Here is a 27,670-nt window from a genome sequence, read left to right as displayed (position 1 = left end):
CAGAGACATTGAGTGATGACAGACATGACAAAGCAGTCAATATTAGTGAATAAATTAGAAATAAATAAGATGTGTCCCTAAGAGTCCACACCACGAAATCTATATGGCATTCAGGTGTGCATTATAAATACAAACAATGTATATATATATATATATATATATATATATATATATATATATATATATACTGTATTAAAATCACTTCTGGATTTCAACCTCAATAGAAATACATATTGGCACTCGTTAAGAGCAAAATGTATCTACACTGTTTATTTAGGCATATTGTGTTCACAACCAAAGTCACATATTTGTGATTCACTCCACAGAAATGCGAACTTATCAGTGTTTTGTGATGTTTTGAGTCAATTTGCTGGACTGAAATACAGTACAACTCTCAAATATTGAGGAATATTGGAAAAGTGCTAGACACTGTCACTTAAGAACCCTGTTTCTTTGTTTGTTTTTAATGATGCCCTGTATTTCTGTCAAGAAGATTGTAGGCTGTTGTTTTTTAAGTATGCCTTAGAGATGGTTAGATTAGTTTGCTGGTGAGAGCTTGGGAACATTCTTTGAGATTAAAGTGGACTGGTGATGCTGATGTACTGTATAATCTCAAGTATTTGTAAATGTGCAACACATCCTAGTTGCTTATGGCATCTCCTATTAAAGTGCCAAAAAGGTCCCATAATACTCAGCACCAACTTTTGTATGTAAACTAGGAATATGCTACACCATGGCTTTTGGTTATCTCAATGTATTTGAGGAAATGGCAGTACCTAGCACTTCAGCTCAAATCCAAAGATTTACAGTCATTTTTCCTGAAGATTTTTTTTACTGAGAAATCTGTAACACTTTACTTGAGCCTTGCTACATAACATTGACATAACCATGCTATAAACATGTCATGGCAGATGTCATATGCTGTCAGGAGTTGCACAGAATTTACTTCTGGGTGGATAACATAGGTAGCGCTGCACTGGTACAAAAGTATTTTGTACTAAAGTTTTTTTAACCGAGAAACCTTTTTTAAACTAGTCCTTCCAGGTCAATAACCTTTGTCACACCTTTGTGTGGTTAATTTCTAATCATATAAATATGAACCTGCACCAGCCACACATTTCACTGCAGGGTTTAAAGATTCACTTTATAAGGCCGTTTTTCCGATTGCACATTCAAAAATAATAACATGAACTAACTGAACTTATGGTTCTAGTGCTAGTTTGTTTGCAACCCTCTTGAAAAACAGCTGGAACTGTTTAGAATAACCACGATTAACAATTTAATGGCCTTCTGGTCATTTAATGATACTCTAAAGTGGCTAATTTAGCCAGCTACCTTGTTTGTTGGTAAGCTACTGAAGACAGAGGATCCCTCATTGGGATTGATACTACCTCCTTTTACCTGGAAAACTTGATTTATCTGTTCTGTTTGTATTTACTTTCGAGCTAACTGGATGCAAATTATCCACCCGGAAGTACAGCCAGCATTTATGTTTACAACATCCTGATTTGGTCTATATAAAAGTGTTATGTTACCATTATGGTTTATTGTCATGGAATAAATCATATCATATTTGCTTGTCACCTGCTAAATTATGCTATGTAATCTTATTAGCCATTATGACAATAATATTATGACATCTGTTATGATGCTATTGTATTACTGGACATAATCTTTCATGGCAGATATAACATCTGCCCTGAGGTGTTTATGGAATAGTCCGTGTTATGTAAAAGGGTTCAAGTGAATTTACACCAATAAATCTAATGAGTTTTATCTGAAAATTAGAAGATCAAGTGGCCTAATGGCAGATCAGCTTTGAGACTCCCCTTGTACTGATCAGTCTAAATGTTCAGTGACCTTTTTTCTTTTTTGTCCTTTAAGAACAAAAAAACAAAAACAAACAAACAAACAAAAAAAAAACAATGACATAAATAAAGCCTGTCCTAACAAACCATGGCAATACAGAGGCACAAATAGGCAGCCATCTTTCTGCATGATCTGTCCAAGTCATGACAGCTGTGCTGCCATCCTCATTCAGACAGTCTAACCTGCCAGTGTAAACAGAGGAGAATGAAAGACACGCCAAGCGTACAATGGTTGTTGTGAAGTTTGAATGCTTCAGTAAGGCCACTGAACATCATGAGAACTGGCAAACAGGTATAATGCCAATTGTTTTCAGATATGAAATACCATATATGGATCAGATGTGTTTCCACAAAGAGTAATCTAAGTAAAACTATGCTACACCATTTTATAAAGCTCTACGAAAGTATCAAATGTTATATTTTGGGGTGCCCAGGTTTAAGACTGTCTTTTCTGTTTTTTTCATGGTTATCCTGTACAATTACCTGGGTCAGTTCTTTCTTTCTTTCGTTGTTCACTATGTTCCTTGGTGGATATTATGGGTTACCATCGTTTTGTATGCTTCATGTTTTCCCCCAAAACATTGTTTGACATATGCTATTCTAGAGACCATCCCACCCTTTCCTCAAATCACGTTCTGCTCTGGGTCCTGAGAACCTGACAGCAAGAGAGCAAGCCATTCTGTGGAAAATAGGTCAGAGAAGACAGAGAAGAGAGAATGTGCTTTCTCACGTCACAGAGGTGGTGGAGATGCTGTTAGTAACAAGGCGAGGCTGTTTTTTGTTGGAAAGGGAGGCAGAGCCTTGGTGAATGTGCTCCAAGGAAAGAGAAGTCGGAGGAGAAAAGGAGGTCACATGACAGTACAGCACTGGCAGCGTTTTTTCTTTTCGGTACCTGCGGGCGGCGGCTCCTTGGCTGAGCTTTCGTCCTTGCCCTCGGAGGACAGTTCAGTGGCTTCGGAGGGTGGCCGCCCCGAGACCAGGTCGGCGGCATTGCCGTCGATTGTGGACACGTCGGTGACGGTTTTTTCCCGCAGGGACTTCTCGTCATCCTCGTCAATGAGCACAATCTCAGCCTTGATGGTGCCATCGAAGCCCAGCAGCTTCTTGCTCTCCTCCTCGTCATCCACGTTGTGGTAGCCCATGAAGATCATGGTGACCGGTTTCTCGGCCGTGGCCTCGGGTGGCTCCATCACCTCACCCTCGTAGCTTTGCCGGACCTGTCCAGTAGCCTGTGGCTTGCTCTGCTGTCCACGGACCATCTCCTGCTTGGCCTCCTTGTGCATGGTCTGCTCCCCATAGCTTTGCTGGCTGTCTTTGGCCTCTGGACCAGCCGGTGTGATGAGGACATGGGTGCCGTCGGCCCTCTGGTGGCTCTGACCCACGCACCCCATCAGTTCCTCCACCTCATCTGAGCTCCAGGGGTGAACGCCGTTCTCCAGTGTGGTGGAAGCCCCAGAGCGCACCTCATAGATCACCTTACGGCCATCGTCGTAGACCTTGACGCCCCGCTGGTGAGCATCCTCAGGGCTGACCGGGGAGGCGGACAGGATTTTGGTGCCACCCGTCTTCAGGTCCTTTTCAACGCTGATTTCCATGGCGTATAATGCTTCAGACAAGGGGGAGAGTGCAGAGGGGTGTGGGTTAATGTCCACTTAGTGAGATTTGTTATGCATGCAGTGTGGCAAGCTGTTAATTCAAAAAAATTAAAAATATTTTCATGCACTACATAATATATTTTTACAATAGAAATATGGAGGAATCACTTAGATAAAACAGACTTACCGTCTTTACTACTATTTTGCCTGCCATTTTGCACAGATAGACATAGCAATAACAGCTGTAAGCTAAGGGCTGCTGACCACACCTAACTACATTCAGTTCCTGCACCATTATTTATCTTACTGAAATGCAGGAATGCTGAACTCTGAACTTAGGCTTCGTATTTCATTTTTAATCCTAGCAGTTCTGAATTATTTGACAATGTTATCTATTTATGAGAATGAGGACAGCAGACACTTAGAGTTTAAGCAGTTAACACACTGACCAATGACATAAACATAAGCATTACTGGGAACAATTAAATGCAAGGAATGTAAAACAGGATGTAAAGGTATGCAGACAGACCCATTCTTCATATATCCGTTAAAATAAAGGAACCTCTGTATGTGTTTATCTGATTAAGAACTCAAACTAACATTTTAAAAAAAAGCACAAAAAGATGTGAAAACAAAGATAAAACAATTGGACCTGAAATTTAAGGCAAATCAATCAGTCAATTTGCCCTTAAAATATGGTCTCCCTGATAATAACTGTCTCAAAGAAACTCTTTTCTAAATCATTACTAATTCATATTCTTGTAATCTAAAATGTTAAGCTTTGTTGTCAATCCAAAGTAAAGCGAAAATATAAAAAAACCTTAAAAGCAAGAACACAGGTCTCTTAAGCAGCTTTACAAAATCCCCAGTAAAGAGCACTTCATAGATGTACTAGTAACTTTTTTCTAACTTGTCTGAAGGCCACTACCAACTGTATGTTACATGTTTTCCCAAGTCTTTAATCCAGCCTGAAGTTTTGATTTCAGCACTTCTGAATGAGCATGCTTCTCTTTAGCTCTCCCAGGTGTCGTGCTGACTCGCTGCGCCTCCATCTGTAATCCTCATTACCATGCCAAGCGCTGGCCTGGGCCCAAACCTGGCACCACCCTCGCCCCTCCCACCCCCTCAACAAGCACCTACCAGGTTTCCTTGGGAGTTGGCGGTCCCCCGAAGCTGTGGCCGGAGTTTGGGAGTTCAGCTCTGGGAGGTCAGGGATGTGGGAACAGATGTAATTCACTGCATCTGTTGGGCAGAGAGGAAAAGAGGACGTAAAACTGGATCCCTGTGCACCCCCCACCACTCCCCCCAAACTCACTGATCTGCCCCTCCCCTCCCCACCCCCTCTGCTATACTGAGTATCTCTCTCTCTCTTTTTCTGTCTCTGAAGCAGCTCATTGCTTAGACAGCAAAAGCAGAATGAGAGTATTAGGGTGAAACAATGGCGGCGCTGGGTTGGAGGGATTCCCCGTGAATAGGTGGATCATTGTAAACAAAATGCAGAGTCATTGCCTCTGTGTGTGCCGTTCAATAGTCTAGCTGAGGCAAGAGGGAAATGGGCCAAGGGGCTAATGTGTGCGAGAGGGACCCCAGTGCCTCACAAAAGGTGGGGTATAGGGGCATTTAGCACGTGTGCTGTAGCATCACACTAGTAGATCCTTCAACAGCAGCAAGTGTCATTAGCAAGGCTCTTGGACTTGGACTGAAGTGTGCATAGAGCTTGATTCTGTTTTGGATGGTATTTCTAGTAATATAGGTAATGAATAATGTAATTATGTGGCAAAAAAATATATTTACAAAATTTTGAAAAGTTAGCACTGAACAAGCTGCACACCTAAATCATCACATTTGCCTCAAACTACATCTGATCATTAAGTAACTCAAATAGATTTGCTTGTTGTGTCTGAGACTGTATGACATAATGTTAACTATAAAAGAACAAAAGTACAGACGTACAGACTTCAAGATGACTGCTACTGCTGTTTTAAGCTATGCGATTTACTTTTGTTCATTTTTAATTATAATAAATCATACTGTGAGTCTATTCAGGCATCAAATAAGCAGATCAAGTATATCACTTAAAATATTTGTCTGAGCCCAACGGGACCCGACAACTCATGTTGGGTTTGGGCATCATTTCTCAAATATGTGTCGGGTTCAGATCAGGTTCAAATTTCCCTTTTGGGTTTTTACAGCTCGCCTTCCATTTTTAACACATTTTGTCTTGCACTCCCCACATTCCTCACGAATTTCACTTTTTAAAATGGTTTTTTAATCTGGCACACTGGAATCACCAAGGCCATGCTTGAAAGAATAAAGGGACCAAAACAGGAAAACAAAACCCTTATATCTCCATTTCTTTGTCTTTTCTAACTTTTTTTTGACAATTTTTCAAAATCAAACTACCCTTTACATTGTGTTAAAACTTTATGATGAACAGACCAGCAGAAATTGTCTAAAATGACTAGTCTAAAAAAAATCTGGTCCCATTAATGTTAATAACGAAAGTTAATAGTTTTTTTTTTCTTTTCGTGTGAAGTTAACATTTTGGAGATACCAGATTTTGCTCCAACAGAAAAATATGTTTCTATGTGCAGAAATAGAGTTTTATAATTAAAAGAACAGTGCATCATGGAAAGTTTATCCAGACTACAAAAACATTTCTTGTTTGTTCAAAAGCATCATTTGATGAATAGATTTGTTAAAGCAGAATTTAAACATTTTTGGACAGGTGATTATTTTATTGTAGCATATTATTTATATTGTTTTATAATTTATTTATCTGCACTCTAATGATGGCTTTTTTCGTCATTACACAGTAACTGCCACTGTCCTGTCTTTTTTATGGCTTTTTGGGTGTTGGATGTGCCAGTTCAGGTCTGGTTTAAACTCAAAATGTGATGCTGTATGTTGGGTTTGGCTCGGAAAGAAAATTCTCGGACTGTATTCAGGTTCGGACCAAAATTTCAGCCCTGATTATAGGTTGAGGAGGTCAGTCTCAGTGCGCTTTCAAATGAACTCTGGTGCAGTTAAAATATGAACAGGAAATGAACCATAGACATTTAAACAGACAAGACACAAAATAAACTACTGTCTACTGATAGTTTTGGTTTTAAAATGAGGCTGAGGCACTTTCAAAGCCTTGTAAGATACTTCATGTACACACATCACTTCATGTACACACGTCAATTATATATATTAACCATTGAAGCCTAAAAAAAGCCCATATATTATCACAATAATGTCACAATAATTAGATTCTGTGTCTTAATTATCACTTAACATCTCATATTAATGACTTAATGTCTCTTGATAATGACAAAGCTTCTCATTATTATGACTTAGGATCTCATAATAATGACTTATTATTTCATAATAATGTGAATGCTTTCTTGTAATTATGAAATGCTGTCACTATTATGTGATACTAAGTAATGATTATGAGATACTATGTCATTATTATGAGATACTAAGTCATAGTAATGAGATTTAAAATTTAAATTATTACTTACAATATCATAATTATGATTTGCCATCTCATAACTGTGATATAGTAAGTAATTCATTCATGAGATCTCATTATTATAAGATAGCAAGTCATATTTATGAGATATTAAGTCATTAATATGGAACATGATCTCCATAGGTTTGGTAAGTTTAAATTATCAGATGCTATGCCAATTATGAGACAGTATTTCATAATTATAAGACACTAAGTAGAAATTATGAGATGCTGTGTCATAATATGGGACATTTTTTAACTGGTATGTCTTGCTACACAGACATACATAAAACTCACAAGCGCAGTTAAGCCAAAGTACAGCATGATTCAGAAAGTTTTTTGGATGTGATCCCAGTTATTGTTGCCAAATGTTTTTCATAAAATCTGCCCAGTCAGTTTCTATATGAATTTTGTTTGCATTTTTTGGTTCAACATCAAATGTCAGTGTGACTAGTAAGTAAGCTTCCATTACTCGTTAGCTACAGCTTTGTAGCTGTAGTTCAGAACTGATGAAGTAAACTTTAGACACCAAACATGTCTTGGCTGTTTGACTACACTTGAGCTACGGGTAAAATTAACATTTTTTACCCAAACTATCGCTTCAAAACATAAAATAATTCCATTTTCATGCTTAGCTGAAAGAATAAGCTGGAACATTGTGCCCGTACCTCCATCTTGGTTCTGCAGACTCTGCAAACAGAAAAAAGAAAGACAGTGTTTTTCTGGTCTGAAATCAGATGAAAGGCATGCTCATACAAAGCAAACTTTGTGGTTTGGAACTTGGATTATGGCGTGGATGAAAATGGAAAAGTGCTTCTGTTCTGGCTCAGACTAAATAAAGCTCTCCACATTTTTCTCCCCTGTGACCTTTTGGTTTCACATGATGCTGTATCTGTGTTCCTCACACCCACCAGCACGCTACAGTTAGAACACTGCATGTGTGTGTATCTGTGTGTGCTCTCATTGTAATGAGGGCCAGTCAGAACATCTTACTTTCTGTAGGTCTTCGATAGAGCGCTCTGTTTCCCGCAGTCTCTCTCTGAGCACTTGCTCTTTGGCGGAAATTTGCAATTCTTCGTTCTCCAGCTGTATGATCTCTGACTCCAATCTGCGGAGGATATAAAAACATTCCATCATTTATAGATATAAAACCACTGCCTAAGACCCTAACTTCACCAACTTTGTTCAAATTTCCATTTGAAAAACTGACAATTTTAACAACAACTCAGTGGCAAAAATAAATGCAATTAGTCTGGTGACAACTGATTAGTCAACTGGTGGACTATCAGGGGATAACCCTACATTAATCTGTGTGAAGCATCTTACTAAAGCAGCTTATATTGTATCATCTGTCATATATTCTGGAAAAAAGATAACTTATAATTGTGTTCTTACCAAAACACAAAGGTTGCTTTATCCCAGATAGCAAACAAATATCAGTCCACCTGCTTGATAAGGTCAGCACCTCACTAAATGTTTGCCACTGCTGGTCCAGCCTCGGACCACCCAGATTATTGTCTTGCATACAAGCTCTAACTAACTTTTTAATGCACAGAGACTTTTATTTTAGAAAAAAACTTATATTATTTAAATATTACAAACATTAAAAAAATGACTAGGCCTTATAGAAAATGATTTTGTAGAAAATGTTGTTGCTGACACTTTGCTAGATTAAAATTATTTACTAAACTAACTTACAAAGAAAAACTACAGATAGATAGGAAGAAAAATAAGTAAATTGTACTGTGAGTACAAAATAAGTGATGATAAGTGGAATTTTGTCTAATACTCTGCTTAACCACCGGTGGGCCGCCCAGAAAACACTGAACAAAACACCAGTGGACCACAAGCTTTGTCATCAATGGGCCAACAGCTGCATAGCTAGTGATGCTTTTCCAAACTGAGTTCTAAAGTTAAGAACTACTAAGTTAACAAGATGATTAACAGATGATTGTGAGGGGAATTAAGGGTTGTGTATGAAAGTTTAATGTTACTTTGGCAAAGGATGAAGATATGTAGTTTAGCAGAAGGGGCCCCAGCTCAGGTTTTGCTTAAGGCCTCAAGAAGGCTAGAACCAGCACTATCTAGGATATATAAAGGATAAAGTAACAGACAGCAAGACATAAAATATAAGAAGAGAACGGACCGTGTGTACAGGAATTACGAATTTGATTTATATAGGAATATGGGTTACAGCAAAAGACCAGACTGATGTTAAAAGATGTGTTAAAAAGGGCACTTTAGCCTAAAACTAGCTTTTAGTAAGTTATTTGTCATGTTCTTTGTACTATTATGTAGTACAGTATTATATACCTCAGCCTCATTAGTTTGACAGAATTCACAATTTTCTATAATTTTGTGTTTTAAATGGCCTTAAGACACACTTCAATTACCTAAAAACATCTGCCACTATTAAAGTACCTGTAGTTACTGAGAAATAAGCCTTTAGCCCTATTCGAACAGGATTAGTTTACCATGGGGAGGTGGGGTAATACTAGTTTACCTCAGAACGACGGTAATGTTTATAATCGATTTGCATGGGATAAGAAATCTCAGTATAAATGACAGAGATGGGAGTGGCTACTCGATTCATGCGCTGCCTTTACTCCAGAAAAGTGTAGAAAAGATGTTAGAACATTCAATTTAGCCATTATTTCATTCACCCTGACATTTATCTTTCTGTCTTAAGTGAATGCAGCGTGTCATTAGCATTGACTTCAGCCTCGTCAGAGAACACAAGAAAGCTTCTTTGAGTGTCTCCATACTTAAGAAACTACAATTTCACAGGACTTGATAGTGTTTTCACTGACATGTTGATTCGCACGGGATTAATAAAACCTGAGATAATTTTTATGGCTTGTTTTACAGAAGGTAAAAAGCAAAGGAATCTTTAATGACGCGGGAAGGCCGTAAAAATAACTGACATGGCGCACTAAAATCACTGAGAAATGCTGGTAATGATTACATTACCCATCTCCTCATGTAAAACTAATCCCATCCGAATAGGGCTTTAATATATAATAAGCCTGAGATTTTGAGGGGTTAAAACCAAAAAGATCTTACTCTAAAGACTACTGTGGTACCAATGTAGAATGCAAGAAGGCACATTTACAACAGCAATGGTTACATTTTAATTTTTGGCTAGAATTGCCCTTTAAATTCCAAAGGGATGGGGGAGCAGTGACACTGTGTATTAAAGTGTGGGCTAGCACAAACGTCATTTTTCCGGGCTGATACATTATATGCTTCTGTTCTCCCGGCCTGTGCAGTCTGTCATCACTTCAGTTTAAGTGAGCTCTAGTGTGCATAATAACAGTCCCTGTAATTCTGCAAATAACACTCTTTAAAGAAGAACGATCCTGCCTGCGTTCAGAATGCAATTTAAACTTCAGTGAGTCAGAAGATGGATCCCAGGCTTGCCTCGTTAGCATGATTGCTATTCAGAGAGCATTCACAGTTTTCAGACTCGGCTCCAGCTGTGAGCTAACTGGACAGAATCCAAAGTCCATATTTGTCAAACAGCGAAGGCTCAGAATGCTGATGTGCTGTCCACATCTTTAGCTGTCCACAGAGTTGTATTTTTTGGAAAGCAGAAGCCAGAAATGATTCCAGAGCTGTTGGACTAATACAATTTCACATTTCCTGTTATAAAAGCCTCCATAAATGCTTTGACTTGCAGCATCTCTACAGCTTTATGGCCTTATGCTTGCTCATAACTGGCCCCACTTGCTTACACAGTACTAGAAGAGAAAATTGCATTTGTGCTCAAGGTGAAGACACACACCACAAGCATACTAAACACTCTTGCTTATTCAGATGAGCGCTGTCCTTCGGGACACACAGCCAGACTGCATTTCTTCTTGCTGCTCTTGGTATTAGGCTAGCTCACGCTGCTTTCCATTAGCACATAAATCTAACTATATTCTGTATTGCTTAGTGTAGGATTGGATAATAGAAATCTCTAATGCAAGGGAAAGGTCTGCAGTTGTGCAGACTGTGACAGAGATTTTCAATGTGTTTTAAAGTAAACTGCCAAGTTTGTTGTCTTCACTGGGTTCCTCATGTATCTGCTTCGCTAACAACTTTTAGCAACCATAGCCTTCACTAGAGATGTGCATTCTGACTAGGTTTGATATCTGACTATACATAAAAGTTAATGATTGGATATTTGGTTCAGAAGAAAAAAAGGGATTTAGCCAAAAATAATAGCTCATAGTTCTGTCATATGAAACAACATATTTAACTACTAGAGCTGAAAAAACATTGTCAACAATGACAACATCAGGCAAACGTTCTGATTGTTACTGTTATGATAGTTCTTTGTGCCTGAAGTTTTCTCAATGAAAAATGGCAAGAAACTCCAAACACTACAACCATGCCACTCAATGATTTGGTTTGCAGCATGAAGGGTCATATAGGCCATCACAGAGTGCAAACATGAATGAGATCCATTCCCTTTACAAGGCACATGCATGCACACATTCTTTCGTTTTCCCAGAGGAGCAACATCTCGCTCATTCTCAATGCTGGCAGCCAATGAGGAAGGCAGCGACTGAGGAACCCACTCTGCCTCCACCCAAGTGAATTTCCTGCTATTGTTTCCATCACTGAGGTTACAGGCTCCACAATAACAAAGGCCAAGGAGCCTTCCCACGATTCCTAACAATCCATCTCCAAAACCAGCACCCAGTGTCTAAGAATACACAGATAACAGATTACCACAAATGGCTCAAGATGTGGCACTGTCAGAGCTTCTTAACTTTGACTGGGCTTTAGATATAGCAGTGCTAAAAAGACTTCACTACCACTGTATTCACTGTATGGCTTACTGTTATCTATAGAAACTGACAAAATTCAGGCTTCAAGATGGTTGTTAACCCCCTAAATGGCCAGGGCCCACTGGCGAACGCAAAATTTTTATTCTGCACTTCTTTTACGTAAGAATAGCTCAGCCAATTCTGCAACTTTAAGGAATAATACTTTTTTAGGTATGTGATGTTCTTTTGTCCATTTTCATAGGTAACAGTGTGTAAGAAACCACACTAGCATATCTACTTGAAATGACTAGTAAATATGTTGGGACTCTAATGATTAACCAATTATTAACCAATTGGAGCACATGAGACGCTGCTGCCACTCATCTGCGATAAAATGCGTTGTTAGGGTGACATGAGATCCAGTGGTAATAGATGTCCATGCAGCACATTACAGCTATTCTACTCGTTTTCTTTAGAGATTTCATAACTTATCTTCGAGACCGGACGTGTGCAACATAGCGCGAAATCCCTGGTTCTCAACGGCTGAGAACTGGCCTGCAGACTGCCGGTCACTTAGCAACGAAGTCTCGCCTGGCTAGCAGCGAACGAAAAGACTTATTCGCATTTATAAGCAGCGCAGTTGGTTTCCTGGTACGTTAAATCTGCAACGAGAGACTGTCACACACTAAAAAGTGGCGAAGCTGAAGTCGCTTCTCTTTCGAATTTTCCCGGTCCACCTTAAACGGTGCCGCATTTACATTCGGCGCCTCAGGCAGAATTTAAGGTGGAACGGGAAAATTCAAACAAGAAGCTGGAGAACGAGAAGCGACTTCAGCCTCATAAAACAGTCGAACGATGAGAGACATTTTACAAGAAACTGGTCTACTTTTAAGGAAAAGTTTTCTGGCGGAGATGGGAGGAAAGCGGCTGTAGACGAAGCTTAAAGCAGAGCGAAGTAGTTAAATCTGCGTTTTCGTTTAACTTACATTTTTAGCCCATACTAGGACATTAATACACACTGAGACATACTGGACATTAAATGTTGCGGCGACCAAGGTGGTCTGACTTTGTTGAAAGGTCTAAATGGCTCTTCTCATCATTTGGGTTGTGACTCCTGATCTAACCTGGCTTTAATGCAGAGGGAGCCGGTCGGATTTCTCACTCATCCAGTTGTGTTTTTGTTATGTGCCGCCACAGAGTGTCCGGGCGCTGCACGTACCCACTTCCAAGTTCCGCCTTTTGCGTTCCGTCAACATTACGTTATAAATTAAATATTTAGAAAATCGATTTTTGACATTTGTGAATCGATTCAGAATCGTTCACGTCCCCATCGCGATGCATCTAAGAATCGTTTTTTCCCTGCACTCCTAGCAAAGAGCATATGATTCCCAAACATAGCAACTTAGGCCCAAGGTTACTTGTATGTACCAGCCAGTTGCTGGTCTGACTGTCCACAGACTGAGAAGTGGACCGACTCCTTGTAAATGTGTTGGTATTTCTCAACAGAAAGGACTAGAATATTTTACCACATGACACACTGTTAGATTGTCAGATGGGTTACTGTTGACTGTTTTTTTTAACTTCATGTTGCTTAGGCAACTCTAAGCCATCTATATCCGACAAATGTGTTTGTTAGGTAAGTTAGCTTAGGCTGTTTAGTTAGTCCCATGAGAAAAAAAGCCTAAAAGAAACAGTTAGCTAGTACCTGTCATTTATTGTTGTTTAAAATATGCATGCTGAAAGGTAAGCTAGCCCCAGTCAGGCCATTTATGTTTATTTTAGCTTAGGCTAAGAAAATAAGGTAAATGTAACTAGCCTACATTACTGCTATAACTGTTATTGTTATGTTTGACGGTTTATGCCAGGTGGTTATCGGTCAAAATAATTTGCCAAAGTTTGCATCCGTTCATTGAAGCAAGTGTGTAATGCAAACTCATTGAGCAATTCTAAGGTTTTAGAAGTGTGTAATAAACTTTGCGCCTGCTGGTGGTCTATCACTCCTCTTCAGAGAACACACTTCTGCACATAAATACACAATTACAGATTGACTTCTTGACTTTAATATATTGGGGACATAAAATATGACACATTTTTTTATTTTATGTTTTATTTTTTGCAATATGTTAAACTCACTAAATTTTGTAGAAACATTTAATGCACTAAAACCTGTAAAAAATCACCATATTTGAATTGTTCCTAGTACAGCCTATGTTTACTTATGTCAATGTACAAAATCAATAAAACATGTAATCTGACTGGGGACGTTCTGCATACAGTTATAAGTGACTATTACTTGTTAGCTACAATAGCCTTGTACCACTAGTGAAAAACTAAAGAAGTAGACCTCTGACAGCGAACACGTCTTGACTGATAGGCTGCATTTGCAGTATGGGGCCAATTTAGTGAAGAACTATCACTTTCAGAAGCTGTATATCTGCAAACTGCCATGTATATGTGCAGCTCTAGTCTGTGGACAATTATCATCCCTGTCACACACACAAAACTCCACATACATACACACAGATCAAGTGATGAGGCTTGTTTCCGGCCTCTTGGCATGATGCAGTATCCATTAGCATGCGACAAATCACGCTGACCCACAGCAGAGCAGGAGGGAACATGGTATTACAATAGGCAGGCCTGTGAGCGAGAACACACTGTACTGCATTTATGTCCGGCTCTTTACAGCCGCTCCAGGAACTGCAGCCCTCAAACACATGGGGTAAAAGCTACACAGGGTTTAGCAAGACTCCATGTTCACATCAGCTATGCTGGACAAGCTCATGAATCTTGAAGAGATAACACAATTCAGAGATGTCACTTTCCTAATGCAGCTACAGTATAATAAACTACGCCACTGTACATACTGGAGGAGTGAAATCACTTCTACAATATTGTTTAATTTGTACATACTGCTTAGTTTTAAATACATTTACATATTTTATCATTATTTTGTTTTTTTTATTTTTGTTTTACTTTTATTATAGTTTATTATTATTTTTTTTTCTCTTACATCCTGTTTATTTACCATAATCGTCTATGTGAGCTACAGCCAAGACAGATTGCTAGTACTTGAGCAAAACATCAAATTCTGATTTGCCACCATTTTCAGTCATGTGCAAAAGTTTGAACACCCCCGGTCAAATTAGATTGTTGATTTTGTAGGTGAAAATAAGTCAAATAAATACTTATCAATACTAATTCAATACTTTGTCTGCAACTGTTGGTGCACAATTTTTACTTTTGCTGAGTTTAACATTAAACGTAAGTTATAAAATATGCAGTAACCTCTGCAAAGGCCGCGTTTTGTATTTTATCTTTTCCAATGTGTTACATTCAGCGACTACACAGTAATCATGCATTAAAATGTGCAAACGTGTGTGCTCTGTAGAGGATGTGTTAACATATTTTTAAAAATCCACAAAACATGTAAGCTGACCAGGGCTGCTCAGACTTTTGCACATGACAGCACAATAAAAACAGAAAAAAACCTTTGTGTCTCTACTCTGCTCCTTATCTCATTTGATTTGATTAACACTCAGAGCTCGGTTTAAGAGTTTTCAGATAAGACCACATTCTCTGTTATATTCTTTATTGTTTTACATGAAAACAGGTTGTTCTGCTCTGTAACTTCATAATCTTTTTTCCACATCATTACATCATTCACAGGGCACTCCTTGGTAGCCTTAGAGGTGGTGAGAGAATAGTTTCAATGACTCAACCGTAGGTTTGGCTGGACCAGCCAAAGAGGAAATGTCTCACTCTTGTAGTTCTGTTTTTCCCCCCAAGTTGAAAGTGAAGTTTTTTTTTTACACTGTAGGCCTTTGAATTGTTATTAGATGAAATAACTGTTTATTGTTTTTTTCATGACTCAGATAATACAAACTTACAGTAAAGCACCATAAATTACATTTGAATAATCAGTACAAAGATGTTTGTCATATTAGTCATTTCCTGATTTCAGAACAAAATACTGAAAACAAAACTTTCTTGCAGCATTAAGACAGCAGAAGCTCTTTCACGCCCTCTAGTGATGGATTGACTCAGGTGCAACAACATCAGTAGCATCTGACTTGAGGCAAAAATAACTATAGAAATAACATCAGCATCAGGATACGAAGCATAATTCTCACTCTATACGTTCTTTTACATTACCTATTTATTATAACATTCAAACTGGGATTAATGATGCTGTAAGAATGACATTAGGCTAGTGTGAAACATGCATGCTTTATTGCAGTTTATTTGCCACAAAGTTTAAATGACCTTGCACTGTCTGAGGGCGCTTAGTCTCAGTGGTACTGACACAGCCAGTCAGAGCCGGAGCCACAAAGGCAGCCGCTGAATCTCTAATTCACGACTTGCAGAAAATAAAGGAGAGGCAAGGAAATTGCTCAATCAGCACATTGTATGTCTCCCTCCCTGACTGTAAATAGGACCACTGTGATTGCTTCAAAACCTCTGTAAGGCCTAATTGTGCACTGGTGAAAGCTGGGATTGTGTAGGGTTGGTCCAACACATGCTGTATGTTATCTTTAATAACTGCTTAAGCAGCACTTCCTACCAGCACAGCATGCTCCCTGTACAGTGCTGTAAAGGCCTGGTGTCAAGCTGGAGCCAAACAGCATGCTGCATGCATTAGCGCCTGAGTATTGCATTGAGTATTATACTGTACTGAGTACTGCTCTGGCCAGTGTGCTGGTCAGTTTGCTATGGTTATGTATCGAGGTATTTGGTTGTTATTATTTGACACACATCACGTGTACAACTGTATCATCCAACACAAACCGTAAACAGGCACATACCTACATTTTTATCTATTTGCATGTTGAAAAAAATGTTGTCTTTGGGTTTCAAATGTGAGTTGAGACTTGAGTCATTATTACAAAATATCAGTTTAGTCTTATTATTAGCTGCAGACATTACATTTTACAAAAGCAACCCCTATTTAATACCTGTCAGGTTCAACATGCTTTTAATAAAAAACCTTTGCTCTGCAGAAAAACCTTCAGTAAATGCGATGTTTCAAGGAAAGAGGTGAAACAACTTGAAACAGTTGGTTAGTCAGTAGTTTATGTAGCATGTGAGGTAGCTAGCCCAATAACTAATCCAGCAGAAACTTCAGTAAGTTTTAAAGGAATGTGACCTGTAACATTATTAAAACTTCAGCTAGATTAGCTGATAACATCAGCTGTAATAGCTAGTGCACTAGTTAGCATGCTTGCTTGCCAAGTTATTTTACCTCTCTCTTTTAAACACATTTGCTGTTTGTGCTTTATTCCATCTATCAGATTGAAGCTTTCTCTACCTGTCTGGGTAGAGAACACATTACGTCCAACTTGATCATTCGGACATACTGTTACACAGCTAAGAGAATGATCACACTATTTTTCACAACAGCAAAGTACTGTTAATCAAACACACCATGAACTGAACATCAGATTGTAGCAATTACATGTAGTAATTATTTGGCTGTAACAAAACTCTGATGAATCATGAACTACCAAAACATGTTAAAGGGCATTAAATCTTTAGGGTTGGACTAGCATGTTAAAATTAAAAACTCTTATGAAATTAACTATGGATTAAAAATTAAAGCGAATTAACAACTGCAAAATGTGCTGGGAAGCTCCATCCACATCACTACAATATTCAGAGACTGGCTCCCCAAACCTGTGCAAACTGCAGACACTTTCAGAGTATGCTTTGCAAATATCAGCTAATTACTGTATAATTCTACATCTTAACATTTTTGATAAGGAACTTAAACTGTATTTCCCAGAATGCACCATTTTACAGCACTTTGTTTTATTTAAGAAACCGAGTTGATTACTGCAGTGTTTTCACTGTAGATTTATGTCTTTACAGAGTACAGTTTTGCTGAAAATAAAATATTTATATTTTTGCCACATTTTTGGCATTTCTTCACAATAAATCAATAGTCTGAAGTGTAGATTTGAATGTGTCAATACAGAATATAACTTAAATTTAATTAATTTTGCAATTATATACATAATTACACAATTACATCTGAATAGAAAATAACTAAAAAGTTTTGATTCTTGATTTCTTATGCTTAACATATTTGCAATTAAATTATTTCTCTATCTCTGATGTGTGATTGCATGTGTTGTCCAGTAGGGGCTCACTACGGAAAGGCTGCAGAAGAAAGGTTTCTCTGAGGTGACACTAAGAGACCCCATTTGTTCCATGTGTTCCTAACATTTGGTCATGAGTTCATATCCTACAGTGGGCGTCGCTTACCCTATGACTCTCATAACCTTTGTTCAGAATGCCCCTTTCATTTTCCACAGTGCACAAGAGGTCATCTTCTGCTGGACTCATCTGGCTGTGGAGGGTCCATGACCTCATGCAGGCTCCAATCCCACTCTGGTTTCCTGAACCACTTCTCCCACTTCCTGTCTGCTGTGACATTAGTTCCAGTTGGCTCTGATTAGTGAGAGTGGGCACTGGGAATGGCTTCCCCCACATTACATCATCATCTGGAACATTAGGGAGGGAGAGAGAGAGCTTCTTTGCTGCTTTTAAGTGTGGTCTGAGTGAAGGGTTAAACTGTAGTGTTCTGGAAATAGCACTCCTAGCACTTTGTCAGAGTTTCCTAGTTCTATCTGCAAAGTGACTGAACTGCACCATTAACCATGTCCACTTCCACTGTCTCACAGAATGAAAAGGACTGATCAAGTTTCACAGAAAAAATTCCAAAACATTATGCTGTTCTCCATGTGGGAATTTGGAGGTCAGGGCAATACCCTAAACTCTTCGCCATGTCCCTCAAACTATTCCCAAACAATGTGTGCAGTGTGGAAGGGAGCATTGTCCTGCTGAAAGAGGCCCTGCCAATGGGGAATGCCATAGCCACAAAGGGGTGTACCTTGTCCGTAAAAATGTTTAGGTAGGTGGCATGTTTCAAATTGATGTCTACATGAATGCCCGGAATGATGGTTTCCCTGCTGAACATTGCCCAGAGCAGCACACTCCACTGGCTTGTCTTCTTCCCACTGTGCATCCCAGTGCCATCACTTCCCCAGGTTAACAGGGCACATGTATCTGACCCATCCACATGATGTGCAAGAAAACAGGACTTATCGGATCAGGCGACCTTTTTCTGTTGCTCCAAGGTCCTATTCTGATGCCCATTGTACGCACTTTGATGGTGGACAGGGGCTAGCATGAGCACTCTGACTAGTCTGCAGCTATGTAGCACCATATGTAGCAGGATGAGATCCACGGTGTGTTGTGACACATTCCTCCTGTAACCATCATTAAACATTTCTATGATTTGTGCCACAGTAGCCCTTGTGTTGGTTTGTACCACTAACTTAAAAACTTCCCAGGCTCTATTAAAATTTTGAGTGAAGTGTACCTCTAATAATAAGAATCTGTCTCTGTCTTGACTTAATTTTAAGTTCAATAAACTAAAAATTTTAAGGCTAAATTATTTTTTCGTTACAACACCGTTTAAAAAAAAAACAGTGGCTAGCTAGTTGGCTAACACATGGCTTGGTGATTACCTAGCTGTTCACACTAACTGTTTTAAGGTAAACTGCACATTAATTGACATATCTATGTTCTGTGTGTCATGTGTCATAGCATTAAAACTAAGCTGTGGAAAGCACAATGACATGCTAATGCTAATGGTGCATTCCAGCCTAAAATTAATATTAAAATTTTATTTGTTGTGTTATGCAGTATTTTGTAGTGCAGCTGTGTAGCCCATGTGTTTTCATTCATCGATGCTCTCTCACTGTCCAGCATACATTAGGCAAAAACACTATACAACAACTGAGTACCTGCTTCTGCTACAATAAAGAAATCCCTGCCACTGACAGAAGCTAATAAATACATGTGATGTTGGACTTCCTAGCATATACATTAGCTGTCAGAGTTCTTTCTGCATTAAACAGCCTGCCCTCAATAATCCACCTGAAAGCAGTTGTAGTTTTTCAAAAGTTACTCTCACCTTTTAAGATACATCATTATGAGGGAGTTTTTCAGGTCTTAAAACCAGACAATCTCGTTTAAGAGGTTATTGTTGCACCACTGTAAAAGGCAAGTGGACATATTTACAACAGAAAAAGCAATTGTTAAATGTTTCATTTTGGTGTCCCATTAACTTATTTATAAAACACCAACCTGATCTATTGAATAAGGTTTCTGCCAGCGTTCAGTAGTGCAACAGTTACTACTTAAGATTGCATGGAGGAGCATGGATAGGTCAATTCATAACCTTATCCCCCACTGACTATCAAGACTTCCCCCACTCTCAAAATTCCACTTTAACCCCTGGTCTAAGAGTGCTGATCTAAGATCAGTGACCTCTACTCCAGTTCCAGATGGAAACTGGTCTGAGATCAGCACACAGTAGCTATCATTGGCTCTAAACTTCACCCACAGAGCATTAACCGCAGGGGCATGAGCAGCAGAACGAGCCTGCATTCCCACGGCAGCACAGGGACAGGCATATTTCTCAACGCTGCTATCCAGAGCCCAGATCGAAAATGGCTCTGGGGATAATTTCCAGGACTTTCATTAACAGCAGAGGCAAATATAATTATTGGCAGTTAAGCTCAACCAATCCAGCATGCTCTCAAGCCTCTTAGCACACAATATGGGGCTATTTGAAAGAGATAACTGGAAAAGATTAAGGGCCCAACAACCTCCAAAAATAAACTAGCTGAAGCTCAGCAAGTCACTGTCAGCAGAATCAGTATATGTATATATGAACACAACAAATCTGGATCTTCACTTCTGAAAGCTATGAGTCACTCCACTCGTAACCACAACATAAAACTTTTGGCGGCTATTTAAAGTAGAAGAAATTCAAAACAAGAACAAATTCCACATTTGTTACATAGCAGTAATCTTTTACTTCAACTCAGAGATTCCAAAACAGAGCAAGATTAATTTACAACCTGAAAACCTAAACCAAAATCACATATTCACAAGTAGCTGACACTTGTTTCTCTACACGCCTGGTATGTTTATTAAAAAAGGTTTTTAAACAATCCACACTTCCCTTCAATGGTACAGGTGACATTAAACACTTCAATTCACCATATTAGGCGCTCATGTCACACAGTGGTGTACACAGAGTCCAAAAGATAAACAGGGCAGACTGCAATTTTAGGGGTCCAAGCACCTACCATGCTAGAAACCTACCGATGATTTGCTAGAGTTCTTTGTGTTCATCTTCTGCCATCTTTGGTGTCATGTAAGATCTACATTTAATGGCCAAGTATGATGCTCAAAATCACTGCCTAGATACAACATTTGCTGCTTCCAGCTATGCTTGAAACAGATAATTTCTGCTAGTACAGGTTGGATTCTGATCTATCACCAGCCCATACTTTATTGGATCCTACCCTTAGTTTACATATTAAATGCATCCATGTAATGTTCTGTGAATATGTATTAAGAAAAATCGTAATATTTTTTACTAACAACTTGATATGTACAACCTTATGAGCCCATAACCTATTTTTAAATATTCTATAACATTTACATTATACATTTTCCAACCTTTCTTTATCCTTTAAAATATGTTGTTAATAAATGCTGTTTTGTGACTGATATGGAAGTCCTGTATTCAAAAAGCAGCCCGGGCTGAACCACTCCTTAAGTTTATAGCAGGGCTACACTGCTGTAGGCTGAATGGGCAGGTGTGTGTAAATGAGTTGGTTTTTGTGGCAACACAAAAACAATCAATTCAAAATGGACTGTTTTGAAGCTTAGATTTTATACATGGACTAGAGAGTGAACTGTACATTTTGAACAGTATTTACATACAACATCAAATGTTAGTTTGTCCAATGTTAAGTCATAGTTTGAAACCTACTAATTGAGTTCTTCTAGCATCTTTAACTTGCAAAACCTACATTTCATGGTTAAATATAATGCTTGATAGAACTGCCTGTATTCCACATTTGCTGCCTCTGGCTGTGTTTTTAATTACTATTCTAGCAAATGACTATTATTATTCTGGCAAAACTCATTATTGAAGTCATTAGTGTAGACTCAGTACCTCTGATATGCCTTCTGATAAGAAATACATTTACTAGGCCTAGCCTGCTCGATCTGCAATGTTCAGTCAAAACTGTGCTAAAACTGAAAAGAGCTGCAAAACAACTTCACTTTTTATGCCCCTGCAGCATGTATACCATAAGGGCTATCTGTTATTTTGAAGGAACTGGGCCATATGAGCTGCAGTATGGATACTTTCCTCAGGATACTTTCTTTTACTTATCTTGAGGCTGAAAAAAAATCTCCTTTTTTGCTTAATCAACAACATCAAACCACTAAAAAGTATTTACAAATACACTTTCTGCAACTTCTGTCTCCAACAGCTCTCAAGAACTGCTTGGATAAATAACATAGCAAGCCATTTTAAGAGCAGCCTCCACTTTTCCACCTCTCTGTCTTTATCAGGGGTAAAAAGTGTCTTGTTGTGTTGTCATTTATTTTGGGGACTATGCGGCCGCTCCCTCTGAATCGTGCCACGGAGAGCATTTTATTCCTCAGTCTTTCTGGCAGAGATGACTATGCACACACTTACTCCTCCCAGGCCAGGAACAATTACCTGCCAGCCCACAAAGCAGAGGCAGTGGTTCAGCCCTGCCCGAGAGACCAAAATACCAGCTTCACTGAGAGAGGAGAGCCAAGAGCCCAAGGACGTTTGCTTTTTTTTTGACCACCAAGTGAGAGTGCTTGTGTGTTTTTATACTCCAAAATAGAGGCTAGTGCTGAAGGACTGAAATGATCCTGTTGAAATGAGTCAGAATGGTTTAATGTTCTTTAGATCATTTAATGGATGAAAGTGTTTTTTCTTTTATCTACATCAAACTGTCACTCTGGTTATTGTGTTTTGTGCAAAAATGCCCTATTCTCTCAAAATGATTAATGTAACAAATTTTGTATTCAAAGAATAACACGCATCTCTGTGCTTGGACCCACTTATTGCCAATTGCGGCTATATTTTGTTTTGTGATCTGTGTTTTGTTCCTCACTTTGGCAGTTGTTTACATGCAGATCAGTAAATAGGAATGCTTCAGTTTAACGCTGTTGTTTTCTGCACATTATGCCATGGCTTTGCACTATCTTTATGTTCATAAATGCATAGGATGTGTAGTTATGTGTCCATTTATAATGTTTATAAAATGTCCATTGATTTTATTATGATACACAATTTACTCCCTAGGAATTAATACAGCGCATCCATCCATCTTGCTAGATAGCTCTATTTTTTGACAAAGCTGTAGGTAACAGTGAAATATTCATGATGTAGTTCTAAAATAACATCCCTGACATACAGTACTGTGTATAAGTCAGGGACCATCCTACATATATTTCATTTCAAGTCAAAATGGCCATTAAGTATTTCAACATCAGGAAAATAAATAGAAAACAAATATTTAGCATAAAATTACACAAAGGCCTCAACAACTGAACATAATATCACAAGTTTCAGTTTTTCAAAGAAAGCTATAGGGATCATTTTTCACACCTGCAAAGTTCATTCTTAGAAGTTGTTTGCATTTTCTCAGTCCATCGTTCTGAGAACACCAGCACCTTCTTTGTTTGATTTGCAGGTGTTTTTCTTTTGTTTATTTCCTTTTCTCAGTAATGGCTTCTTGACAGTTACACTTCCTTTCAGACTCAGTTGAGTTGTCTTCTCACAGTGGGAGGATGGACAGAAATACCTATACATTTTTTGAGAGCTTTATGTATAGCTTTGCTCATCTATCATGTCTTGTGTGGTTGTTAAGAGTTCCATTGTCTCTGTATCTTTAAATAATTTTTGAACACCAGTTTTGCTACCTTGTACATTTTGACTCAAAATTAGGTAAATAATCGGTGGTCTCTGCCTTATTTTTGACAGTACTGTATATATTGCTGTATGTATTGTAGGTTTCTATATCCAATATGATTACAAAATACACAGCACACTTTTCAACAAGTAAATGCAACGTCACTTTTCAACACGTGAAATGCTGAATTCAGCAGCCTAAACTGTTCCCCTAAAGCAAATCTAAATCCCCAGCAACTGTTGGTTTAAGATGTGATCTCATCCTATTCCTGTTCACCTTAGGAAATAAGTGAATGTTCCCAGTGCAGATGTTTTCCAAAGATACACCCTGAGATGAAAGGAAATCCCTCCCAGGACTGATAGAAATCTCAACCTTGAATCACTTGCTTCCAAAGTGTGACGTCATTGAAAAGCCAGTGAAATAGCAGTGAGGTCATAAAGTGTCATAACAACCCAACAACAACACGAAACAAGAGCACACAATGTCTTTGGGCATTTAACATGTAGTGTAACTATTAAAGCTTGTCCTCACTCACATACTGAACTTACTCATCATAGAACCAATTACATAATGGATTTGGTGTACCAAAAATGGAAGACAATAAAACCAACTCTGAATGTGATTAATATGTTCCACTATGCCAGAAATAGAGATGGAAATGTGCATCGCCCACTTTCCTACATAGTACACTTGAGAGATCTACTTGTGGAACATGCATCACTCAAAATACCACCAAATAATACAATTGATTAATTCAAACAGGGCAGAGAGATCATGAATCGCTGTAAGAAAAGCCCTCTCCCACGCCTTGGCCTGCTTCTGCAGCTTTAAACTGATCAGCCACACAAATTCCTGAGCTGTGCAGCTGCAGCAGAGTGGGCAGAACTTCCCACGTAAATGAAAACACATGCAAATATAATAAGCCCCAATTAGGGCAACTTAGCCTCCAAAGTGCACCACTTTTCACAATCAAATAGCTTATATATTGTTTGATTGTTTGCATTCCCACTGCTGATTGAGGCTTTAGCCATAGCTACTCCACCACCAAACAGTGGAGAAGAATGTATGTTAAATGAACAGACATGTGGAGTACAGCTACTTTATTGGAGTGTGTGTGAGTTTGTGTTTGTTTTTGTACATTTTCAGTAGAAAATTACTTTTTCAGAAAAACTGGGCTACTGGACCAACAAAATGTGACTTTGTAAAGTATGTCTTACTAAAGCTTCACGTTTCATTTTTAAAACTGAACGGGTCAAATGGGGCCTGTGCAAGACCTAAAGTGTCACCATCAGATTAACAGTAAAGCTATTGTATTTGAGAGAGAGGAGAAAATCAAACTCTACTCCTGGTTCAGATTTGCAAAAATCCACAGGTGTTTCTGTCCATCCTTCCACTGTGAGAAGACAACTCAATGCTATGAGTCTGAAAGGATGTGCAGCTGTCAAGAAGACCTCACCGAGAAAAGAATTAGATCAAAAAAGAAGAACATTTAAGGATCAAACTGACCTCAACATCATTGCATGTGTTCAGGATTACTTGAATCGTGGGAAGCAGAAAATGCAACCAACTTCTAAGAACTTTGAAGGTGTGGACCAATATCCCTACAGATTTCTGTAAAAAACTGAAAGCAAGATTCCTAAAAAGAATGGAAGCTGTAATTAAGATAAAGCGTTAATATTTTTTTGCTTTTTTTTCCTGATTTCGAAAAATGAATTACTTCATCATAACAATTTCCATTTTTGACTAGAAATTAAGTTAATTAAAGGGTGCTTTCTGGCTTTTGCGCAGTACTGTAGGTATTTACACATAAGTGTGTAAATATGGGGCATAGTATTGTTATATATAGATGTTTATGCATATATACATGCTTGTCTCTCTTTGTAGGCCATAAAAGTATGAACCATTTTCAGATCTTCTTATGCAGTACATCATAATGAAGTTTTGTTGGCTTATGAAACCTAAAACCCCAGTTACAATCCACAGTCCTTTCTGCCATCACACTCCTATTTTAAATAGCATTGCCCTTGCTGTGTTGTCATGCTCACGCATTTATTTTGGTTCTTGGACTCGGCCCCGCTATTGGGGACACTATTAAAAAGCCATTGTTGCTGCCCTTGAAAAGATCTTGATTGATATATAAAAAGTACCATTTGACGAGATACTGAGATACTCATGACACGGAAGGACAACAAACAGTAACAACACTAAACTAAGCTGAATTTCTGTGCCATTTCATAAGTGAGGTTAAAATAGGGAAGAGAAATACACATCTGTTGCACCCATAGCAGGGCCTGCAATCACATCTGGGGTAACCCAAAATGTAATGACGTTACTATACACCAGATGAGATGGAAGGCAACCACCTTTTGAAGTTCTCTTAATTAAAAGCTGGGTTAACCAGAAAAGCAGATCCCTGCTTGAGCAGAGGAAATGCCATAACTAGTATGTTTTGGAGAGTGGTTGCTAAATGGATGATATTTCAGGAAATGAAATATGTAACCTCAAAATGTTACTGCTTTGGCTAGGAGCTTTTTAACTTGCATAAGGAAGAGAAATAGTGGCGGCAGCTGTGGTCCAAAAGCCACTGATATTAGCTTTTAGCAAAAACAGCCAAAATGGCCACCTGTAGTGAGTGGAAAGGAAAACATTTTTCAAAAATAAGGATGCCAAAATGTATTCTTTGGAGTGATGATGCAGAAATATCTCTTTTGGTTCTGTGGTTTTCAAACTTGTCCTCATGGACCTTCAGCAAACTAGTCTTCATGGACTATTCAACCAATAAGGATAGAGCACAATGGTTCCTAAGGACCAGTTGGATAACCCTGGCCATATCCTTTAATGGACGTCTCTAAAGAACCATTTTTGTAAAAGAGAGGATAGTATTAAGAACCCTAACCTCCACATAATATTTTTTTTTTTTTCCTAGATCTATACCTCCAAGCCAAGAACCATTCAGGAACATTTATTTTTAAGAGTTAAATGAATGAATGTACCTGTGGATGGTGTCCTCTAATTTCTTGACGTGAAGCTCATCCTGCTCAATCTGTTTCCTCCGTCCTTCGTCTTCCTCATGAGGTCCTGCTGGAGTTCCTTGCAGAAGCCATCTTTCCCTAGTTGCTTTGGACTAGAGACAAAAAATAAAAACAGTGTATAGGTTGATATTTGAGCTGATTTTACCCTTTTGCACAATCAGTTAAGTCACAAGTCACTCAAAAAATACCAGTTCAGTCTAAAAATGAACTTCTTGTGGTAACAAATAAGAGTTTAGCTAGTTTTATTCAAAGCAGTGGTCTGGGCAAAAATGCATTGGCAACACTTTACTTGGACCCAGCTCTATAACATTACCATGCTATAAACATATCAGATGTTATACATGGTAATGAGTTGTCATGACAGATTTGTTCAGTAATGTAACTGTCATGTTACCATTACCATTTATTATCATGTCTATAGATTTGATGTCATATGTCATTACATTATGTCATCTGTTTGCCGTGTACCAGTAATGACAGCTTTGTGTTGCCATTTGTCATGCTTCCCTCTGGTCCTCCCAGTCTACGAACTCTATTTCCCAGAAAACCCTGCCAGATCACATGACCCCAGATCTCCCTCACGTGACTCTCCACCACTCCCTTTCACCTGATTATTGATTTAGCTCACCTGTTAAGCACACTATTTAAACCCCCCCCCAGTTTCTTTGTACATTGCAAAGTATTGCCTTTGTTTCATAGAGTCTTACTGAGCCTTCCAGTCTGTTTGTTTGCTTTTCCATGTATGAGCTTTGCTTCATTTGTTTTTTTAGTCTCATCTTTATCCTTGCCCTCTTAGTATTTTTGGTATCTCTGGTTTGACCTTCTTTTCTGGTTTCTGAACTTTTTTTGAACTGTCCTCATGGTTAATGTTTTCTCGATTTGGCTTTTGACATTGGATTGGTTGACCTCGTGTTTGAATTATCCTCTTGCAAATAAAGCTATTTTATTCAGTTTGGTCTGCAAGCGTCTGAGTTCTGTATGAACCTGACACCGTTACTGGTGAATGGCATGACAGATGACATAATGACAACTCTGCCCAACATGTTTATGTCAGTTACAATTATGTCAGTGTTATGTAGCAGGGTTCAAGTAAA

The 27,670-nt window shown here is 38.6% G+C and overlaps 1 protein-coding gene across 3 annotated transcripts in view; it reads right to left on the bottom strand.

Moving 5' to 3' along the window:
- Positions 1–27,670, bottom strand: part of LOC118824274 (A-kinase anchor protein 2) — a 146,228-nt gene that overhangs the window by 68,231 nt on the left and 50,327 nt on the right. For all 3 annotated transcript variants that reach the window (XM_036594298.1, XM_036594295.1, XM_036594296.1), the window contains 5 exons: positions 26,538–26,668; positions 7,956–8,070; positions 7,631–7,652; positions 4,604–4,705; positions 2,761–3,474 (listed from right to left, as the gene is read on the bottom strand). In XM_036594298.1, the coding sequence (XP_036450191.1) occupies positions 2,761–3,474; positions 4,604–4,705; positions 7,631–7,652; positions 7,956–8,070; positions 26,538–26,668 (1,084 nt within the window). The remainder of the gene's footprint in view (positions 1–2,760; positions 3,475–4,603; positions 4,706–7,630; positions 7,653–7,955; positions 8,071–26,537; positions 26,669–27,670) is intronic.

This window comes from Colossoma macropomum, unplaced genomic scaffold (genome assembly GCF_904425465.1).
Source record: "Colossoma macropomum unplaced genomic scaffold, Colossoma_macropomum, whole genome shotgun sequence".
Classification (NCBI taxonomy): Eukaryota; Metazoa; Chordata; class Actinopteri; order Characiformes; family Serrasalmidae; genus Colossoma; species Colossoma macropomum.
The sequence above is the reverse complement of the archived record's forward strand: the minus strand, read 5'-3'. Positions and strand labels throughout refer to the sequence as shown.